Source organism: Ceratosolen solmsi, unplaced genomic scaffold, assembly GCF_000503995.2.
Source record: "Ceratosolen solmsi marchali unplaced genomic scaffold, CerSol_1.0 scaffold7, whole genome shotgun sequence".
NCBI classification, from domain to species: Eukaryota; Metazoa; Arthropoda; class Insecta; order Hymenoptera; family Agaonidae; genus Ceratosolen; species Ceratosolen solmsi.
The window spans coordinates 1,084,224-1,101,762 of NW_011948413.1; the positions used below are offsets into that span (position 1 = coordinate 1,084,224).

General features: G+C 28.0%; 2 protein-coding genes across 3 annotated transcripts; one reads left to right on the plus strand and one right to left on the minus strand.

The window, feature by feature from the left end:
* Window positions 1–2,566: 2,566 nt before the first annotated feature.
* On the plus strand, window positions 2,567–5,630 carry red (LysM peptidoglycan-binding domain-containing protein red). Of its 2 annotated transcripts, XR_913048.1 has the most exons (5): window positions 2,567–3,148; window positions 3,909–4,058; window positions 4,145–4,275; window positions 5,120–5,454; window positions 5,527–5,628. XR_913048.1 is itself a non-coding variant. In XM_011505861.1 (4 exons), the coding sequence occupies exons 1-4, from the start codon at window positions 2,963–2,965 to the stop codon at window positions 5,352–5,354; spliced, it is 702 nt and encodes a 233-aa protein (XP_011504163.1). In that variant the 5' UTR covers window positions 2,567–2,962; the 3' UTR covers window positions 5,355–5,630. The 2 variants fall into 2 exon arrangements, 1 of the variants encoding a protein (XP_011504163.1); XM_011505861.1 differs by having other exon boundaries at window positions 5,120–5,630.
* Window positions 5,631–10,221: 4,591 nt separating this feature from the next.
* On the minus strand, window positions 10,222–17,539 carry LOC105367613 (uncharacterized). The gene is made up of 8 exons (XM_011506381.1): window positions 16,963–17,539; window positions 13,841–14,404; window positions 12,994–13,348; window positions 12,155–12,614; window positions 11,804–11,961; window positions 11,554–11,721; window positions 10,749–11,264; window positions 10,222–10,489 (listed from the first exon to the last, which is right to left on the minus strand). The coding sequence occupies exons 2-8, from the start codon at window positions 14,255–14,257 to the stop codon at window positions 10,353–10,355; spliced, it is 2,211 nt and encodes a 736-aa protein (XP_011504683.1). The 5' UTR covers window positions 14,258–14,404; window positions 16,963–17,539; the 3' UTR covers window positions 10,222–10,352.

Sequence of the window (17,539 nt, forward strand, 5' to 3'; positions counted from 1 at the left end):
TTGCATCAATTCCGATTTTTATTGATTTTGTTTAGGATGTAATTTTGTACTCTAGAATATGTTACAGGAATTTACATAAACTGAAAATGAAAAATTGTATTTATATGATAGTACATTATAAATTTAAAAACAAGAATTATATTATACAACCGAATTTTTTTATACATCATTCATACAGGTGCATAATTGAACAATTTATTCATTACAAGTAAACACAAATTTCATTACGTAAAATGTAGAATTTATTTTAATATTAAATTTATAGTTTTTTCTGGAAATTGTCTGAACCGTATTTTTTTCGTTATTTGATATATAGTGAATAGATTATCTTTTTTAAAACAAATTTTTGTAAATTCCACAAAAATATTATTAATAAAATAGAAATCTCCAAACCTAAATACAGAATTGAAAAAAGTAGAAGTTATTTAATTTTCCGTTGCACTTTAAAATACTTCATAGTTTATATTTCAAATTATTTAGAAATTATGTAACAAATTATTTTCAAATTATTGTTATAAAATTATTGTTGTTATAAATTAAGTCCCCATTATGAAATATTAAACTATTTTATAAGCGTTTTCTAATAACATTAAATTTATAAAAAAACGTATTATTTAATTTAAAAATGAGTTGATATTATAATATTCTAAAATATATTAAGCATAAAATAAAAGCCTAGATTTAAAAATAAGAATCTTAAAGACCAATATTATTACATGCAAGCAAGCTAAACGATAGAGTATTTTAACACACGTATATGTAACTTCATCGCCCAGAAATATAATTTGATATTGTATGAAATATTATTAAAAGCGTAAAGAAATAAAAATGAAATAATGATATGTCCAAAGTCCGTTATATAATTTTTAAAAATAATTATTCTAGATTTTATAACAGTAAAAGTTTTTGTTTGAAAAATTATGTAAATATATTATCTGGCGAATTTTGTAGTGTATTAAGTTTTTATAAATATTAATTTATATATTGAAGCACGAAAGAAAGTTCAATGTTTAAACATTACATTATTAAATATGCAAAATTAAGGTTTAATAACTTATAAATTGAGGAATAAAATAATTGGAACTTATACTTTATATATTTATACAACTTATACTTTTATTCTGGAATAACAATAAAAATGTGCTTTTATTACAGTTATTAGTTTCATTGAATGTATTTTTGAAATGATTATGAAGTTTTAAATAAATAATATGAAATAATAAAATGAGAACAAAGGAGATAAGCACTCTGCCAATTCAGAAATACTGTATTTGTTTCTAAATGATAAAACAACCAATTAATTACAATAAAAACTAATTACGCTTTATTTATTAAGTTTTATTTATATTTAATTAATTAGTTTGAGTATAGAATAATTGTCTAAAAAAATGAAGGTTAAATTAATGGGAGTTAGATGTACGTTGTGTCCATTAAACAATAGTATTATTGAAATATATACAAATAAATCATTTATGTACATTGGTAATGTAAATTCTTAATTTTTTATTGAAAAATTATATTGATATAATTATATATGTCATTTATTAATTATATATACATTTAAGGATTCATTAAAGAATTGTTAAAAGCTACTTTGTACTTCATATAGGGAATAACGGTTTTAAATATTAAAAAATATTAGACTCGTAAAAACTCTTCAAATTTCTTTAAATTAAGTTGATGTTTTCAATTTCCAAACCCTAAAAAAACTAACACTAGTTAATACTAGCTTTTATTTACATTAATAAATATTAATAATCTAAGTATAAATATTTTTAGCTCAAAATATACATTTATTAATTTTAATACTTTTCAATGAATGGATATATTTAATAGTTTGGTATAGGAATTATAAATAATTTTAATTGTATAACAATATTTCATGTAATATAATTATATACAAATATGTTTTTTTCCAACATTTAGATTATCGATTAGTTTCGGAGAGTAAGCTATATATATATAGTCATTATTTTAATTCGATTGTAATATATTTCGAATATATTTTAATTATAAATAACATCACATCAATGATTTTATTTACAATTGTAAGTATTAATAATCATAATATTATGGTTGGTATTTAAAATAATGCACTAAAATATTTAATATTATGTTGTAGGCTAATATCTACCTAAATGGTGATATCCATATCATCAATATTTTTTAGATAACCAGATAAAGCCGTAACTGATATATGTTTTGACAATAAATTGATTAGAAAATTAAAGCATATGAAATCTTTTCAAACTACAAACGAATAATAAGAAATAAAAGAATATATAAATAATATTAATTATGACATGATAAAAATAAAATAGATTATATTTGAATATGAAATAGCTGTATAAGAATTAATTTTAATCAGTAATTGAATACATTAAATTTCCTGCAAATGTTTGCACGTAATCAAGTAGTATTTATATTGATGTATTATAAGAGTTTATTATGTATTATTGATTGATTATAAGAGCCAGTTAAGTATAAGAATTTTTGGGATATTCGTGACTTTTCATATTTTTCCTTAGATAAACATTTACGCTGGATAAGTTTGAATTATTACATAGATACAAGTTGTATAAACATGAACGAAATAAGATGGATATTCTATAGCATATAATTGAAAATCAAAGTCGAAAGTTTAGTCGAGTTTGGTTGGCGACATTGTAGAATGAGTTTCATGAGGTAGAAAGAATTATCGAATCTACGGTATTATATAGGCATGCGCGGGCGCATGAGTAGCAGTCAGAAACAAACGACAAGCGTGAGCAAACAACTTGTGCGAATAAGTGATTACAGGAGAAGAGCGAAAACGATCCGAGATAAGTAGGGAGTGTCACAATCAACGGATGAATTAATTAACAATCATTACGTCCGAGGAGTCGTGTGCGAAAGGACGGCGTTTAGCTTGTCCTTTAGGTGTTGTTACGGCCGTGCATTGGCATTGTCCAGACGGCCGTAGATGGATGAAGTTCAATGGAATGGCGGCGGCGACGAAATGGAAGCGCGGAGATCCATACGAGATACGGGCAGAGCTCCCAAGAGATATGGTAGTACGGCCAGGCACGTGACAAGGGAGACTATGTTTAAACACCTCGTATCTAAGACTGATACTCTCCAAGGCATTGCGCTGAGATACGGTGTTACGGTATTAACTATAATTACTATCTCGAACCTTGTGATTCATTTCATTTTTAGCAACCTTTTTTTTATATTTATATTTTACATGAAATTTATTTGTTTTGACCTTGCCACATTCTCTACGTTATGTCGAGTTTTTACGCTTCGTTTAGTGATAAATTTCTTTTTAATAGATTGTTGATTGATTTTTACGTTGATTTGGGTCATCAGTTCATTATTTTTATTCATGAGTAGTTTTTATATATTCATTATGTTATATATATACAATATTAATTATAACGTTATTGCAAATCTTACGTTTAGTTTTTTTTCTGTATTGAGTCAATATTTAGAATAACATCGAGGAATCAATGTTGACTGATTTTGAGTGTTTATTCTATTTTTTTTTAAGCTTTAACATTTTCTATAATTATATTTTTTTATTATAATTAGTTTATTATTAATTTTTTAAGGACCAATATTATAAAACAATCTTTGTTTACTAAATTCACACTTGTATTGATTTTGCATTGAATATTGTTTATATACTATCCCATTTAATTATAAGTATATTTATATATAATTTATACTGTCTAATTAAAACAGAATTAATTAACTTTTGAATTGATGTATTAATTATAATTCTAACTGAATTATTTAAAATTTAATTTTTTTTATTACTTCAATTTGTATTTATTATTGGTGCTTATTTTTAAATTTAAGGATTTTGTGAACAATTTTGCTATATTTATAAATTAAAAATTTATCATTTAATTCTTATTTTTCAGACTGAACAAATTCGAAGGGTAAATAAGCTTTGGGCTTCAGACAGTTTATTTTTAAGGGAACATTTGCTAATTCCAGTTAATATTGATAATCGGTTATCTAGTACAAGTACAGTTATCTCCATTTCTGAAAATTTAAGCAGTAATAATAACGTAAACCGTATTTTTTAAATTTAAATAATGTTTATCAATTAAAATGTTAAATAATTCAGAATATTCTAAAATATTTTTATTATTAGGTTTCTAGTCCATCTGCAGTGTCTTCTCATGTTGATGATGAAAATTCTTCTATTAATGACTTTCTAGCAAAAATGGATTTCTCTATAGCAAGTGTAAAAAAAGAAATGAAGAAAGTACAAGGCAGTAGTGAGTAAGTTATAAATTTGAGAATAACCTATTTCAATAGATTGTCATTTAAAATCTTTCTTTTACTACTTATTTTATTATTTTGTTGCTCATTTCATTTGTTAAGACAATTTTAAAATCGTGTTAATATAATTTGTTCATTACTGACTTTAGTATATTTACTTACATGTAAATAATATAAACTTTAAATAATAAATAAAAATAGTATATTGTAATACATTTATTAAATAATAAAGATAAAAACTAAATAAATAAATAATAATACTTTTACAAATAATTTATCTTTCTGTTATTTTATTCAATAATTGAAAATAAATTAAAACAACAATTAAACGACATTATTTAAATTATAAGATTGGAAAATTCTAAGTATGCAGTTCAGTTTATTATTGTACATGGTAATCAATAATAAATATTACTTATAATTAATCACATAAACGTATAGGTAATATATAATTATTTTATATAAAATATAAAAATAGTGTAAATTTACATTACTAAACTGAGACTCATAATAGTATTTCAATGTAATAAATATTTTTGAATATTGTAATAAAAAAGATTGTCATTGACAAAAACAATGTTCTATATAAGAGTTACAATAAGAATAAAAAAATAATATATAATAAAATTACAATGTTAATAATTTTAAAAAATATTAATAAATGAAGTTTTATATTAGTTTGTTAAAAAAAATTTTGTAATTGAAAATATATTGAAATAAACAAATAGTAATTTTCCATTAAAAATTAAGATGAAAATATGTTACCAATGATATATTAAATGTTATACTTCTATGTTATGTATTATAATGTCATTTTTAAATGTAATGAATTAATTTTAAACAGATTTTTTAGAGAATCAGATGATACATATATACAAAGACGAAGAGCTACAGCTAGGTTGCGTAATTCTCATCCAGTTATTTCAAATTCTCATTTGACTTCAGTTGAGAACCAACGGCCTTCTTCTTCTGGTGACATAAAGAACTTACCATCAGCAGTAGTGATGACACAAGGTAGAAGAGTGAAAACGTCATTGCAGAGGCTACAAAAAGAGCAGGACGAGATATTTCAACTGTAGCAGTTATTTGTTGATATGCTTGATCAAAAAATTTCATTGAAAACAATGGTCATTTTTAATCACATTTTGGTTAAGGTGATAACTGGATTAAGAGATATAAGTCTGTATAAATCAATATATATTATTTTAAAAGAATATTGTATTAGATAACTACTTTCAAATTATTATTTAGATTCTCGTTTTAATAAGATTAATATGTTGGCATATAAAGCAGAGCAGATTCATGAATTTTTATTGTAATTTGGTAATTATAATATCCAAGTCCAAGTAAGTTATTTAAACAAGATGTTCTATTTACCTTAATTTTTAGTGTTTTTGTTTCTTTACAAGTCATCCACATTGATAAGTATGTTTTCTACTTTATATCCTTATATTTGCTACAAATGAAAGGAAGTTTTTCTAAGTTGTGCTAGAATATTCCTGCAAAAATTTCATTCTCGATCTTTGTAGTAATTTTCTTATTTGTATTTTTATTTTAATATAAAAAAAAGTACTTACATGCATTCAGTTGCTATCTTTAAACACTATTAAGATACAATAACCTGTATACTTACAAATAATTAGTTTTTGGAAAAAATTAATTTTTTACATTAGTTTGAATTATTAAGTTTGGAAACATCTCTTTTCTTTTGTTTTCTATATATTATAATTAGTGATTATAGTTAAATACCTAAGTTTTCTTGTATGTTTAAAATGTGCTAAATCATTACATGTCATTAACTCATTTTATTTGTCATATCGTAATTGAGAATATCTATGTAATGAGCTACAATTATAATGGTTATTCTTTAAATATTAACTATGATGTTTTCATGTGATAGAAGGGTATAACAATGAATTTTTATCTATAAAGTATATTTATTATCTATAAAATTTGTGTTTTATCATATTCGGTAAATTTGATATTTGAGTCCTTAAGGGTTTATTTTCTTAAGAAGATGTTCTTTGCTATAATAAGCAGTATTTGCATTTCATAATTATAGTATAGTATTTGTTTCATTTCATATATACCAAAATTCTTTCAATGTTACTTAATATTTATTTTTGCATATAAAATATTGTGATAATTGATTTTTTTTTTTTTTTTAACTAGTAATTAAAGTAAACGGATGAGTCTTTGTCTATCAGTATTTCTTCTTATTATACTTTTATTATTAAAATCATCTATAATTTTTTTCTCTAAGTAATCTTTATGTTATATTGTAAAATATGAGAAAACAAATATGTTCAATATTTTGAGATCTTAACTGTAACTTTACATAATTCTTATGTACAATCTAAAAGGCATTGAATCTGAATTGGAAATTTGCATATTCAATTCAGTTATAATCAGAAATTTTTCTTGTTTGAAGTTTCAAAGTGTTAAAAGTCTGTCCTATTTCTGGAACGACACAATTGTACTTCATTAATTTTATTTAGCATTCTTTTTAACATATATTCATACGTATGAGAAAGTTTGATGTCATCTTGATACAACCGTATATTACATCTATACGTAATATACGGTATACTTATATATAATACGTAATATACGGTATTATTTAGAGGATTAAATTATATATTTTTATTTTATAGTAATGAAATTTAATTGGAACTTACTTTTTCGATAGATTCTATTTGGTTCGTAAAATTTAAGAGAAAACCTTTTTCTAATAAATTTTATAAAAAATATTAGAAGGAATGCTTTTCGTTACATGTTACTATGCATTTTGTATCAATGAATCTTATCAAATTTAATTTAATTTGTTTCTTAAAATGCACTTTTAATAAATACATCGAAATATATATCTGCGTTGAAACTGTACAATATTCTGATTTGTACGATATATGATAAGGAATTAAAAGTTCATTAATTATTTTAAATTGCAGTTTCATATTATTTTGATAATGTAATGATTTAACAATTTTAAATATAATGTTATTGACCTTAACCACAAATTGATGACATGTCCTGTTTGTTGATTGTTCATTAGGTATTTACGTGAAATGTTTTCTAATTATAAAGTAAGTAATTTTAAATTAAAACTATAATTATATTTTCTTGTTTAATAACAAAATTGTTTCAAATTCCAATACTGTTTTAATTTTGAATAATCATTGTACGATGTAGTTGCGATTTATTATTTGGAAAATTTGAAAATTTCTAATTATGAAAATAGCAATTTATAGTATGTTGATATATCTTATGAAATACTTGGGATATTAATACACCGATAAGAGAAAAGAAATATAATACACATTTAAGAGCAAGAGAGAGATACTATAAGTAATTAATTAACATACTAATTGTTAATAAGTTTTTAAATTAAATACTGGATATAATTATTAACTTTCTATTTTGTATATTAAAGTTCAATTTATAATCAGTAAAATTGCGGTTATTTACATTCTGAAGGTGTGAAGGTATTTCTTTCCCAATAATAAATTTATACCTTATTCTTAAATATTTGTAATTATTATTATTCTATCATTTCTCTCTGTCTCTTATTTGTTATTCAAATAGTTTACTTTTTATACAATGTGCAATAAGTAATTTGTAAAAAAAAAAATCTGATGCCACTTATTAATTTCCAATGTATTGTAATATACTTATTTGTTATTCATAATTTATATCCATGACTATTTATTAATATTCAAGTTTAATTTTTTTTAGTAAAAAAAAAATAAATATACAAAATTAAGTTCATGTAAAAACCTACGTATTTTCAATGAAATATTCTAGTTCCAAGGTATATGTAAGGAAATAAGTTTGCTTCAAGGTTTAATGAATATTGAGCAGTTGAATTAATTTCGCAAGAACAAATTTGAGCTACGATTTGAGTGAATCAAGATTCACGCGTGCCTTCGACTGTATTGGGCAATGCGTTAATAAATCACGTTTTGCCCTATATTTAGATTTCTTTAATTTAAATCATAATTTCACCATATTAACGAAAATTTTTATTTTCTGTAAAAAATAGTAAAGATTTATAAATTAAAAATAAGATAATAAAATATTCATCGTTATATGAACGTATGAGGTTTAAATTAAAAAAATAAACAAAGATTATTTAAGAAGTTATTGTATGCAATATTACATTTTAAAATATTAGTTAAATTTATTTTATAGTTCGAAATAAAATTATTGATAACAATTTTATTATGATAAATCCTTTATCATAAACTTGTTATATATACAAGTATCTCTATCAATCAAGTACATTTATAATATTCAAAATACATAATGCACAATTTATGAAACTCGTTAATTGTTTTATGGTGATAATATATTTTCTAATAAGTTTATGTTGTTAAATATGTATGGAGAATTTATAAAAAGTTGGATTCGTTTATATTCATAGAGTCGCGCGACACTGTAAATGTTGAAAGAATGAGTTTTTTTATTGCTAATAATTTTATTTATTTATTTTTTTTTTTTATTCATAAAAATTCATGGAAGTAAGGTTTCACTGGACCATCTATTTTCGATAGCTGCTGTGAAATCGAACAATGTTTACTATGTAAAGATATATTATATTCTACGAAAATTCTGTCAGTGACTAAGTGATTCATAATTGTATAAAAAAATCACTGCGGCTTTTAGCATAATATTAAAATGTTCTTAAGAAAAAATGGCTTAATTTATCCGTACCTATTTAAAATTCCTTTGAAATCAATTACAATCATCTATTGTAGTTATTTTTATTTTCAAAATTATTCACAAGATCATAATTATGTTGATATGAATACATTCTGAAATAATAACATTGGCTACATTTAACAAATCATTATTTAGATTCGAAACGTAGACTAAGTGCTATTTATTTTTGTTTTTGTGGTAAATATACACTCTGTTTTTTCCTTGGACAAAAGTAGACAAGTACAAAGGTAAAATAAATCTATACATTTGACTCAAATTTTATTGAGTCTACTAGCAGTTTTATCTAAAGTTGATAATGTAAAAGTGGCTAAATTATACGCGGCACCAGTGCAGAGATCATCTAAGCTTTCCAGATCAAGCGATGAAATACGCCTTGAGAAACGCAGATACTCTGAATATAGATTGCATTTGTAAATTTAATTATTTTCGACCTGGATAGAATTTTACACTAAATATATTTATTCATAGAATTAATATGACATACGACTGCAAACACAATTATAAACCCTTAAAAGGATTACAAGTAAATTAACTTGGCTTTGCTTAGCCCATCTTAAGAGAAAAAAATTTGAAGTCAAATACTTAATCCATTAATATTAATTCGATGATACAGTTTTCATCGAATTATTTCGCTGTCAACCACCTTTGTACGTAGCAATACACCTACAGTCGAGTCTTCAAATCTAATGGGCTGTTAAACTTCCAGGTCTTCAATTATTTAAAAATGATTTATCATCTCTTCTTATTTTAACGCATTTTTGCGTTTTCTGTTTTACAGAATATAATTCACATATCCCCAACAGACACATACATATAATATTTGTACATGGGTATTATCATATCTGATGAAAAAATGTATGTTTCAGCCCGATCGAATTATACACGATTCACTTACAACATCAAAAATAGACTATCGCCAAAGTATGCATTCATGCGTGACACACCCTGTCAATTGTTCCGCTGCTCGTAGGAAAGCGTACCTTCACTTTATTTGGACACTTTTGAACCAACTTCATTTGCATCGCTTCACAATCCTAATCGCAGTAGATTTTACATAAGTAGTGCGAAATTATTTTCTTGATTTTTATTTTATGTACACTCTATATTGGACAGTCATTTATTAATTTTTTTTATTATTAAAAAACACGAGTGTCAACAAATTAAATAGCTCATTTTTCCTTTATTTTTCAAGTACTCGAAAGAGAGGTAGGTTATTCACTACTTTTAATTCCCTTTTAATCTCGCTTTTCCAATTGCATATATTTAATTTTTAAATCCTCGCACGACGTATAGATGTTACCTACGATGCAGACGCTGTTGTACGCATAACGCGTAGTTAAGGTGAGTGTAAGGTCGCTTTATGCACGACCACGCGGTTTTTTACGAGTCGAGCTATCTTCATTCGATGACGATGGGATTGTTGTGGTACTAGCCACCCGCTTAGGGCGGCTGGTTGTCTTGGGATCTTGTGTCGATGCAGATGCTGCAGCACCTACTTGGAAGATAAATAAGAAACTTATATTAACAACTTTGTTATAAATATTTTTTAATGACCATCAAGATGCATTATAAAATAGAAACGTTCAGTTTTATTAATTTAACAACAAATAATTATTGAATTTTTATGAATCACGTAATAATGTTTTTGTTAAGGCTTTAATTTGAAATTAATACAAAATTAAGTAAATACAAAATTTTCTTTTAATACATTTTTATGTGAAACATAAGTTACTTTCATTAATCATTCCACTTACCGCGTGGTTTTGCTCTAGATTGTGTTGGTGTACTAGCAGTGCTGCTTACGGGTAATTTGGTGACGACTTTCTTCAATTCAGCAGTCTTTTTCAATTCGGGTGATTTTTTATTACTTGAAACAAATGCGGAAGTACTACTCAGTGCGGCGGAAGTGCTGGGTCCAACTGGGCCCTTGCTTCTATTAAGAGCTCGCTCGGCTCTACTTGGACCCTTCAATGCTACAGAGGTCTGTACAATTGCAGTTTTGTTACCCGACCGTTTTTTTATCTGACTTCCTTTGCGAGAATTCGATGGGGATGATTTTTTTTCAAGTGATTCGACATCGGAAGAACTGTCATTTGAATCATCGCCATTTTCATTTTCTTCTGAATCATCTTCATCTCCATCTCCATCGGAGTCGCTAGATTCTTTGTTACTCTTCTTACGTTGGCGTTTTCCTTTACTACTTTTGCCAGTCTTTCCTTTTCCTTTTCTCTTCTTCAATTGTGCTTCGTCTTTATATAATGATAAGTCCACTATAACAAATAAAGGTTGTTATAGATAGCTTTTATATATATTATATTTAAATTATATTTAAATTTTCCATTGATTATAAGATGTATGACAATTTAAAGAATTGTTCTAAGGCCACTTTTTAATTTACAGCACATAATTAACTTTATATTTGTAGGCTTTACTAATAACCAATGTTATAAAAATATTTTTTATGTATTTCAAATAAAATTTTCATTACAATTATATAATAATTAAATTTATTAAACTATCAATACTCTAACAATGCTAATAATAGTACATAATACTCACAACCATCAGGATGTTCTTCAGTCACCCGTGGTTTTTCTGAAACACCAGCTTCAACGTCAATAGCTCTTTTCAAAATATTTTCTGTTCTTAATAATTCATATTTGGTCAATTGGTATTTGTTCTTTTCGACTTTGTTTAAATTCAGATTTGTCAATATACAGTCAAAATCTAGAAACCATTATTTATTATTTGATAAAAAAATTGTTTAATAACAATAACAATAATAATAATAAATAATACTTTAATGTACCTGTAAAGTCGTAAAAATCTGGAGAATATATTTCACCATTATTTTTATCTTGGCAAAGCCAACGAATACGAATACGTTTACTAGATTTGTAAATGTTTTGCATTGCTTGACAAACATAGAAGCTTCCTTCCGTATTTCTTACAGCTAAAAATTCATTCCTAAACAAATATTATGTTAATTTTTTAATAAAAAAATGTAATAGTTAAAAATAAATTTATTTTTTCAGTGATTAAAACTTCTTACAGTATCAAAATACATTAGTATATAACTTCTGTAAGTACTTCTTGAGTACAACAAATAATTTTTTCAAATATAAAGAATATCTATTTTTAAAGTAAAAAATATACGAACTTGTAAAATACAATAAGCTTGTCATCAGAACCCTTAGGCGATGGTTTAGACAAATTTTTTACTATCATCGCAATCTCGGGTAATGGACTTTGATACGGAGTCGTCTGAACTCTATTTCTTTTCGATCTTGGGCCACCTTCTGAGCTTGTGTTTTTAGGTTCTTTTAATTCTCGTGATTTTCTCTTGGCAGGTCGTGATACTGGTATTTTAGTTTCCTTGATATCTATCTTTTCGAGAATTTCGGGGGATTTTACTGTCGCCATTTTCTGTGATTTTTGCAAAGGAGATTCTGTTTTAGGTGAACTCTCTTCAGATTTATACGATGATACTGGTGTTAATGATATTTTTTGTGGTGACGTACAAACCAAAGTAGTGTCTTCTTTTGGTGGAGTGCTTATGGGAGACTTATTTTCTTCTTTATTTTGTACAATTGGTGCTGGCACTAAATTTAACATTTTTTCTTTTAATTAATGCAAATTCAATACTTTTAATACAATATTTATAATTTTAGTTGTATTCATTTTACTATACATAGAATTATCACGAATATTTTCAAATCATTAACTTGCTGACTGTATTGTTTCATAAAATGATAAATCTTTAAATTATTTTGTTTAAATCAGTTTATGCAAGTATAATAGTAAATTGAAAAATTTTTTTTTTAATGATAAAAAATTTGTTATAATTAGATAAAATAAACTTTATTTCATATTATATATGAAAATCTGTACACAATTATATTGTTAGCATTATCCAAACATTATAAATTATTTGTAATAGAAATCGATGACAGATATAATTAAATTATCTATACAAAATGAAGTAGGCAGAATGCATACCTTGATTATCTGATTTCCCTTGAGTAGACTCATCCTTTGATTTCGGCGTAATTTCTGGCTCCTGATGTCGCTCAATGATAGGTCCGTCTACATTAGAGCTATTGACTTTTGGTTGCTCCATCGGTAGTTTGACTGGGGAAGTTGTCATTGGTACTGTGACTACGACTGCAGGCAGAATAGGTGGTACTGATGTGGTGTTTATAATATTGCTCACTATAGGAACGGATGAGACGTTAATGGGAATAGCTGGCACCACTATTGGTAATGAAACTGTAGTTGGTAACGCAGCACTAACAATTGGGGCTGTTGAAATAGGTATAGCTGATCCAAGATTTTCCTGTTTGTCCTTTTCGATCTGTAAAAAAGTATTTTGAATTCATTTCTATAGTAATACCAAATTAATTAATTTTGACAATAACAATCAATAAAACATGGAACAAATAACTAGTCAAATACTAATTTTTTTTTAATGATTAAAATTTAAATAAAACTATTTTATAAGTTTAATTTTATATTAAAAATTTTAAGGTTCAATAAAGACTGTTGCATATTTACATAAATGCATAATACATAAAAAGCTCGTGTCAAATTATGTAATAATATGTATGTAATAATGTAAATATACTGGAAACTATATATAAAAAAATAACTGAGAAGCTCAAATTTTTCTTTACAAAATATTTAATGAAAAAGTATGTATGAAATATTAATTATTTTATTTAAAATTCTTCTATAGATTTTAGTAGTTTCTAGTAATTAAATGTATAACTATATTTAAAAAAATTATAATTATAAAATTTTTAAGTGAATTTTTAATCAAATTTTTACTGCACAGAAATAAAATTACCTTTGGTAGCTCTGTGCCATTTTGTACAAGCTTGTTAAGATCCTGTTGCTGTTCTAACTCTTTATGTAACAGTTGTGGCTGTGACTGTGGCTGTTGTTGCGGCTGTGGTTGTGGCTGCACTTGTGATTGTGGCTGTGGTGGTGGCTGTTGTTGTTGCTCAGTTGGAATGTTATTGGAAAAAGGTGTCTGGTAAGTAGGTGCTCGATGTTCTTGAATCAAACTAAGGGGTTGACTGGCTGGCTGTAGCGTCACATAATTGAGATTGGTACCTTGCAGTGGCTTCATGCCACTGCTTGCCTGATCAGTGGATGGCACCACTTTCTGGGCTACCATGTTCATTGGCAACATGGTATGGCCAGTAGATGCAGTAGGTGTCCCTACTCCAGGCATGGATGACTTTATAGCTGGTGCACTCATGTCCTATGTGACCTTTGTGGTTGCTTTTGGCTCTTTTCAAAGCCAAAATTTGGGCAGCCCTCAGCTGCAGATCATTCAGAATTTATAGTTTGCAAATAATTGGTTTTGCTAACCTGCAGTAACTTTTATCCTTTACCAGTTGTGAACCTAAAAGAAAGTTTCATTTTCTTATATATTCAAAATCTAGTAATAGATAATTTGTAATTTATATCTTTTCATCTTTAATCTGTCATCAATAAGTATTTTATATAATATAGTTTATACAAATGATACTCATATTAAAGTTTATTATAAATAATTATTTTAAAAATAATCAATTAGAAATGAGAATTCAACTTTAAATTATGTAATTTAATGTAACATGGATTTAAAATATTTACTTAAATTCAAGTAGTATTACCCAAAATTTTCCTTTGTATTTTAATATATTGTAAAATATGCTGGTACTAATTTAATAATTTAATTGTTACAGAAATATATAGAAATTGATATATATTTTGATAAAATAATAAATATGAATATTAACAATAAAAGTCTATATATAAGTGATTCAAATAAATATAAAGGTATATTTTTATGAATTATATGCCTACAAAACAGAAGATTTTTATGTTAAAAAAAGTATGTAATTTTCAATAAGTATTACATCAATTATATTATTATCTATATATTTGTGTATGCATTTGTCACCTATGATATGTATAAACATAAGTTTTTTTATGCTTATGTAAACCAACATTATGGATATGGATATATATATATAATGTAATATTATGATTATACACATTATATATGATTTTAATATAACAAAATTTTAATCTATTTAATAAATTAAAAGAAATAAAAGAATAATAATAGCGAATTAATCCTCTCTTCATTTTTAGTTTTATTTATTTTTAATAATCAATGAATATTATAACTAATGTTTTATATATAAAAAATATTTTATTATATTCAATATACTCTTCTTAACATTTAACATGTAAATTAACAAAATTAAATATTTATCGAAACATAAATCAAATACTCTTGGTTACATGATAAAAAATAAGTAATAAGCTCTTTAAAACAACACTTCTTATTTATCTCAAAATCTATGATAATTTATTTCAGTTCCTAATTCACTCAACAATTGCTTATTTCTTTGTCACTTCGGATGGGACACAAAACCTACAAAGCATCAGTAATAAACCTAGCGTTTTGCGCTCGTACAAGCGCAAGTAGTAACGCGCTCACGTATGCGATGATCTCGCAATTGAACCTGTGTTACTATGTAGGTTTAATGTGCAAGTGCACGGATGGAAGCGTGAATTTCGCGTCTGCCTGACCCCTAGGGTTGTAATGTTAGCCTAGCCGAGAGGTTGGTGTTATCGGTGCTGCCGCCCGTAGTAGTACAATAGGCGGGAAAGATACAGCGGGAGATGAAGAGAAATCGTTCAAAAATTAAGTAAAGGATGAAGGAGAGGTGAAGAGAGAAGGGATATAGAGTCGCGAAATACGAGCACAGGACAAAAGGTTAGAGAATGAGAAAGAAAGAAACAGTGCGCGCGTCCCAGACGAAGAGAAAGAAAAAGTGAGGGAGGGAGGGAGAGAGGGAGTGAGGGAGAACGGTAGAGAGGGGAAGTCACAGGAAGGAATAATTAGGAAGATAGACAAACAAGTGCAAGAGAAGAGTGAGAGCACCGACACCAATACGAAGCGATAGGGGAGGAAATGAGTCCGCCGGCACATAGTCAGGTCAAAGGGGATAATTTACGAATAGCGGTGAGGGGAAGAAAGGATGGTTTTCCAGTAAATAATACAAATCAAATTTCGTGGACTTCGTAAGAAAGGTAATAGAGTTGACATGAGTAGCGAGTATACACACGAGTACTTGTCGCTCATGCATGTGTGTACGTAGCGTGTCAACTTACTTGCTTCTCTCTTTAGCGGAAAAGAGAAAGAGAGAAATGCGAAAGCGAGCGTGGCATAAAAGTGTATATAGGGTTATATTTGCAGGAGTGGGTACAATATATGTCTACACATTCCCATACGTGCACGGCGCGCGCGCAGCCACATATCCGCACACACGTACGCGCATTACTCCTTGCTTTACCCTCGTTCGCGCCAAGATTGCGAAAGCGTAGGCAAGAGATACACTAACTTAGGAAATGTTTACCTGAGCAAATTTAAACGAGTCTCCGAAAGATGTTGTACTTCTTACTGTCGACGACCGCGCGGCAATCGGAGATATGCTCATACAAACGCACCGCAAAGTTATACTTCATGATTCAAGAGGGAAAAAGACGGTATATGTATCAGGCGCTAACTCCGTCTTTTTTTCTCTTTCTTCCTCGTCCCTTAAAATTGTTCATATACGCTGTGCAATCGTTCTTACTGTGTCTATAACGCGTTTTTCTTTTATATTCTTATTCAATTCGATGCACAGCAGTCTATTTTTCTGAAATTCCAAATCGGCGCGCTCCACCCTGTTTGCTGCGTACCTATCAACGTATTTCTCCCAGTGCCGGAGCTGTTGACCCCCGCGAGGGCTCCACTATACATATCCCACGTCCGTGCCCCAGCGCTCGTACTCAGCACACACATACACCGAGAAAAAGAAGTAGATAAAGAAAGAGAAAAAAGGAGAAAGAAAGAGAGGGTCACACATGCATATGTCCGCCACTCGACGGACTATAATCATACAAAAGTATGGTAGAACTCACCTCTAGGTGCATTAAGCCTCGTGCCCCGGACAGGCGCGCGCGCGCGCACCTACACTAACGCAGCGGTAGTCTCGTGTGCTGAAAAAGAAGAGTCTATCTCCCTCACCGCCTATTCCGCGTGTCCCTTGCACTCTTACACTTTCACCACGACGATTACGATCTCCGGCGATTAAGCATCAACTCATCACTCGCGCTGGAGTCCTTGCGTCCAGGCCTGCAGCGGCCGTCGACGAACAATCTTTGGGAGGCTTTTAAGGCCGAGGATTCGGACGGCGGCAGTAGCGGCGGTGACTATTGTTGCAAGCGGCGCGCCTTCGACATAACATCGGCCGCGCGTTCTACCCGCGTACGTGCGCCGTTTGTTTGCTTCCTCTATCCAAGTTGTGCTGCGCGAGGAATCGCTGCTCAAACTTCCTTGAGATTCTGATTTGGGTTCCGTTCCAAGCTCTTTGCGACTTTGGCTTGAGCTCTGTTCAAACAATATGAGCCAATTTTCCACTGGTTGCGGACACCCTTTGGCAATATAGCACTACACTGCCTCTTAACGAGCCGCCGTGCCGATGACGAATCAACAAAC

Coding starts and splice junctions, on each gene's coding strand:
- red (XM_011505861.1), top strand. CDS start 2,963: ATGGATGAAGTTCAATGGAATGGCGGCGGCGACGAAATGGAAGCGCGG. Junction 4,059..4,144: donor ATTTAAGCAGTAATAATAAC/GTAAACCGTATT, acceptor TTTTATTATTAG/GTTTCTAGTCCATCTGCAGT. Junction 4,276..5,119: donor AAAGTACAAGGCAGTAGTGA/GTAAGTTATAAA, acceptor AATTTTAAACAG/ATTTTTTAGAGAATCAGATG.
- LOC105367613 (XM_011506381.1), bottom strand. CDS start 14,257: ATGAGTGCACCAGCTATAAAGTCATCCATGCCTGGAGTAGGGACACCT. Junction 13,349..13,840: donor ATGGCACAGAGCTACCAAAG/GTAATTTTATTT, acceptor ACTTTTTTACAG/ATCGAAAAGGACAAACAGGA. Junction 11,962..12,154: donor AAGCTTATTGTATTTTACAA/GTTCGTATATTT, acceptor ATATTTGTTTAG/GAATGAATTTTTAGCTGTAA.